Source organism: Eucalyptus grandis, chromosome 3, assembly GCF_016545825.1.
Source record: "Eucalyptus grandis isolate ANBG69807.140 chromosome 3, ASM1654582v1, whole genome shotgun sequence".
NCBI classification, from domain to species: Eukaryota; Viridiplantae; Streptophyta; class Magnoliopsida; order Myrtales; family Myrtaceae; genus Eucalyptus; species Eucalyptus grandis.
In genome coordinates this window covers 66693861-66698717 of record NC_052614.1, presented here as the reverse complement: position 1 = coordinate 66698717, position 4857 = coordinate 66693861, and the positions used below count along the sequence as shown (strand labels likewise).

Here is a 4857-nt window from a genome sequence, read left to right as displayed (position 1 = left end):
ATTTTTTTTTCTCTCTCTTACTTTCTCTCTTCTCAAAGGAGAAGAAACAGAGAACGATCGAGACCTGCGTTTCCTTCTCTGCTTCCGCTTTCGCCTTCGGCTCCGGCTCCGCTCCCCAAAAGCCTCACCAGTCATCTGCCTCTAGCATGTCGGAGCCTCACCAGTTACAGTCGGGTCTCAACCCCGTTCTCCGTTCCTTCTCTCTCCCCGTTCTCCTCTCTCTCCTCTCTGTCTCTCTCCCCTCCGCCTCCACTAGTTGCTTCCATCGCCCCCCACCTTGACGCCGATGCCGCTGACGCTCCTCCTCCTCCCTCTCGCGACATCCGCTTTGCTCTCTCTCTCTCTCTCCTCCCTCCGCGAAGTCATGCCTCTCTTCCAGCGAAACGCGACGCCGACGTGCCGTCGATAAAAACCTCTTTGTCCTTTGTGACCAACGCTCGCCGAAACTTCACCGACCAGCTGGAATAATTGTCGAGGCCTGACAGTTGTTGGGTGATGAGTCACAGCTCCAGTCCGTCACCCGTCGCCGTGTAAAGCAGGTCACCAGGCTCCGGTCGACCAGATAAGATCACTTCAACACACTGGTGGTGGAACATAGAACATCCAAATGGGACGCAGCATCATATACTTCAATTCAAAGCGACTCTGGAACAGTTGCATTGAAGCTCAAACATGTAAAATATTAAATCCTCTCCAACAACAAAAAAGCACACCAAGTGCAGCAACTCTTAAGGAAAAGGAGCTGCTAAGAAGCTATTACAAATCCTAGATACTCAATTCAATCACATCATTCCGCATGTCACCAAATCATCATTTTTCAATAACTGACAATGCACAAAAAAGGGTGCACAACATGACCTTCAAGAGGTAGCCTCATGACAGCAGAGCCTTCATTATAATGCATCATCATCGTCGGGAAGAGGCTGACTAGCAGCTTGAGCAAGCTCCGCCTCATGCCTGCAAGCACAGTAGCTGGCTGTCAGATGCAAATAATTAACCAACAGGAAGTTGGGCAGTAATGCACCAAATAAACATTCTAGTTGCATTCGAAGTTTCAACGTGTGCCAACATGTGAATATACGAATAACAGATGTAGCATAAGAAAGTCAGAAAATGATATTTTTATTCAAATCTTTAATGTCATGAGCACTCGAGGAATCAGGATGCCATGGCAAGCAGGTTTGATGATATCTTAAATCATCACATAAAATTCCAACGAATGGGAGAAAACAGAGAGATAAGTTCCGTACTGTTGGTGGGCAGCCAAGTCAACGCGTACTTCTGGAGGAGCAAGAGCAGGACACTCCACAAAGTGAAGGTTAGGGTCCCTAAAGTTCCAAAAAGAACCAACATGTTACATCATCCACGACATAGACAAAAGATGATCTGGGGAGTACAGCAATAATGTGCATTACCCAGCAAATTTTCTGGCGAGATAGAGAAAAGGCTTCTCAAAATTGTAGTAGCTTTGGGCAGAAATCTCATAGTATTGGAGATTCTTCTTCCTGTGGAATGTAACCTGCTTCGCCTTAACTTGCCTGTTCTTCACATCCACCTTGTTTCCACACAGAACAATGAGTATGTTCTCATGGACCCTAATATCAAAAGGACATTAAAAGTTAAAGCCGCTTCTATACAAAGGACAAGCTATCAAATAGAGAAGTTAAGGTGGTTAGAAAATGCATTGTAGGTAAACCTGTAGAGCATGCGATGCCATGTAGGGACGTTCACATAGGTCAACCTGGCAGTAACATCAAACATGATGATGGCGCATTGGCCACCATTGCTGCAGAAGAAAACAGCCAAACCCATATGAGCAATTATACATGCCACTTAAAACTTACAAATCCAGAACAAACGTGATCAAAAGAATCTGAAACAACATAATAATGAAGGCATATACCAAAAAATTTGGCACACAAAACCAATCGATACTATACGAAAATAAGTTCTAACAAAGAAATGCGTAGTCCCCCATTTATTTACCAGTAGCCATTTCTTTGACCACAAAACTCCTCGTGGCCGGCAGTATCCCAGCAGGAAAATCTAATCTTGCCGCAGTTTGTGAAGAAATCCAACGGATACACGTCAACACCGACGATCGCTGTTCAATTCCAATCAAAATCCAATCAATTCCCATACAACAAGAGGGACACAATTGAGCAGGCCCAAAACAATAAGCCACAATACAATCCAGACACGTACACGTACGTTCATATTTCTTCTCAAACTCCCCAGTTAGATGCCTCTTCACGAAAGTCGTCTTGCCTACGAAATGCATAAATAATTCAGCTCGGGCGGTAACAGCGAGTAAATATGGGGCGAACTAAACTTTAAAACAACACTCCCAAAGATCAAGAACATAAGATTCGGAGCCCTAACCCATAAAAAGATCGATTTCCACCTCCATTCCAGCAACCAAGTTTTAAAAGGCAAAATATACATTTCCGCGGTAAATACTCGATCAAGGCATACCCAAGGCAGAAACACTTGCCCATTAATTCCAGATAATAAGCATCTACACCGAAAAAATTAGGAAATCACTACCAAAAGCAACGATCCACACACACAGATCACACGAAAAGCACTCGAGAAAACCAAGACAAAGAAAAACACAAGTGAGCAATCGAGTCGTTCCATCAAATTGAAACTAGGAAAATGAGGAAGAACTCACCAGTGCCTCCGTCGGCGACGATGACGAGCCTGAAGGTCGGGTTGTTGATTCGGCAAAGCCTACCAAAAAAATAGAACAAAGAAGGAATCAGGAAAAAGAAAAAAGAGCATTGGAGCCCCAGGCCGAAACGACATCGATCGTCCCCGCCTCCAAAGAGCTCGCGAACGGTGATCCATCGGCGACGATCGGCCGAAATAGACAAGCGACGAAGGATAAACCCCACTCACCGTGATCGAATGCCCATTAATCGTGATCGGTCCCTTGACAGCGACGAATGGCGAAGTAAGTGACCCTTTCACCGTGATCGGTCCATCGACAGCGACGAATGGCGAAGGAAGTGGCCCATTCACCGTGATCGGTCCTCGGAAATGGACTAACGGCGGAGGAGAAGTCGCGCGCACCATGAGACGCTTTCCAACAGACGCAAGCAGCAGAACAAAGGCAGGCGAGCGAGATACGGGGGAGGGCGGGAGATGGGTGGCGGCAGGAGAATATATTATATACCCTAAAAGCTCCATGTCGTTTTTGCTCTGATTCATTCACGCTTCGACACTCTCGCGACCTCTTTTTTCTTGCGGCGTCCACAATCAGGTATGAGCACCTAAGGAGGTTAATGGCTCGGCTGAAATTATTAAGCCCGGACTCTCCCAAGTCCACCAATTCACAACTTAATGGTTCAAGTTTTTAACCTGTAAATTAATTTTTAAAATGGAGTCGCCACTAATCAATTTGGGGTGGGTTGATTAGAAACCCAAGCGAAGTATCGGGAGAAATACTCACTCCTGCGCAACCAGAGAAATTAGGATCGGAGACTTGATTACACTAGTTAATCACTAATGCCCTTTCGATACCTAATCTTGTTTAAACCCCAAGGCCTTTTGGATATTCGAGGGATTTTCCATGCATTTTCGGGAGGAAAATATTTTTGAGTCTTTTTCTCATTTTTGGACATAAAAGGGATTTTTGGATTTTTTTGGAAAAATACAAGTCTTTTTGGCTTTTTCTAAAAATATAAATCATTTTGGCCTTTTTTGACATTTTTGGCCTTTTTGGGATTTTTTTGATTTTTTTGATTTTTTGGAAAATAAAATATTTTTTGGATATTTTTGATTTTTTTTTTTTTTTTGGAAAATAAATTATTCTTCATTTTTCTCGATTTTTTAGAAAATAAAACAATTTTCAACATTTTTTAAAAATATTTTTTCGATTTTCTGGGAATTAAAACATTTTGGACTTTTTTGAAAATAAATTATTTATTTATTATTTATTAGAATATTATTTTATATTAAAATAATAAAACGAAATAAAACCGACCGGGTCGGATCCGTGGGTTGGGTCCGACCCGGTCGGCGACCCAAACGCGGGCTCGACTCGAATTTTTCGGCTTTTTTTTATTTTTATTTTTTATTTTGAAACGGCGTCGTGGCCGGGCGTTTGGGGCGCCCGGCCCGACCCGACAACCCGGCCCGACAGCCCGCTCCGCGACCCGACTCCCCGCGAACCCTACCCGGATCTGACCCGAATCGCGACCCGACTCCCGCCGCCCCTGAATCTCGCGAAACCCTACCCGGCTCTAAGACCTGGATCTGACTCGGTGACCCGGAAAGTCGCAAACCCTAGGGTTTGCGAATCTGCGGCGCCGAGGGGGGAAACCGAGGTGCTTGTTGGTGACGGTGACTACGGCGGCAACGACGAAGGCGACAACGGCGACGGCAACGGTAACGGCGACGCCCCCTTTTTACCTTCTCGAACGGGGACGGCGACGGCGGGGAGGGCGGTTCGCGATGGTGGGAGAAACGGCGAGCGACGACGGTGACGGCAAGGCCTGGTCTTGGTCGGATCTCGCTGGGGCTCTCTCTCTCTGCCTCGGGCTCGCCTTTCGAGCTCCCCGAAGTCTCTCGGGGACCCCTCCGAGCTCACCACACCACGGCCAACCTGAACTTGAGCTCCCCGAAGTCTCTCAGGGGACCCCAAGCCTCGGCTGGCCTCTCTCTCTCCCTACTCCGGCGAAGTCCAGATCTGAAGCCGCGAGCCCTTGGCCCCCCTGAAGTCTCTTAGTGGGGTGTCCAAGGGTCGCGACCTTGATCCCTCTCCCTTTCTCCTTCCTCCGTGCGTCTCTGTGCTCGTTTCTCCGGCCGACCTTGGATCTCGGCGTGCTCGTCCTCGGCCCCCCTTCTGAAGTC

At 46.6% G+C, this 4857-nt stretch overlaps 1 protein-coding gene across 1 annotated transcript; it reads right to left on the bottom strand.

Annotated features, from left to right (window-relative positions):
- Window positions 1–893: 893 nt before the first annotated feature.
- Window positions 894–2217, bottom strand: LOC104444262 (GTP-binding nuclear protein Ran1A-like). The gene is made up of 6 exons (XM_039309940.1): window positions 2208–2217; window positions 1987–2104; window positions 1697–1786; window positions 1416–1595; window positions 1251–1328; window positions 894–957 (listed from the first exon to the last, which is right to left on the bottom strand). The coding sequence occupies exons 1-6, from the start codon at window positions 2215–2217 to the stop codon at window positions 894–896; spliced, it is 540 nt and encodes a 179-aa protein (XP_039165874.1).
- Between the last annotated feature and the right edge of the window lie 2640 nt (window positions 2218–4857).

Bases quoted from the DNA above. Each gene is read 5' to 3' on its own strand.
- LOC104444262 (XM_039309940.1), bottom strand. The intron at 1,329-1,415 runs GTAATGCACATT...TTGGAACTTTAG, and splicing joins CTCGCCAGAAAATTTGCTGG to GGACCCTAACCTTCACTTTG. The intron at 958-1,250 runs GTACGGAACTTA...CTGTGCTTGCAG, and splicing joins GACTTGGCTGCCCACCAACA to GCATGAGGCGGAGCTTGCTC.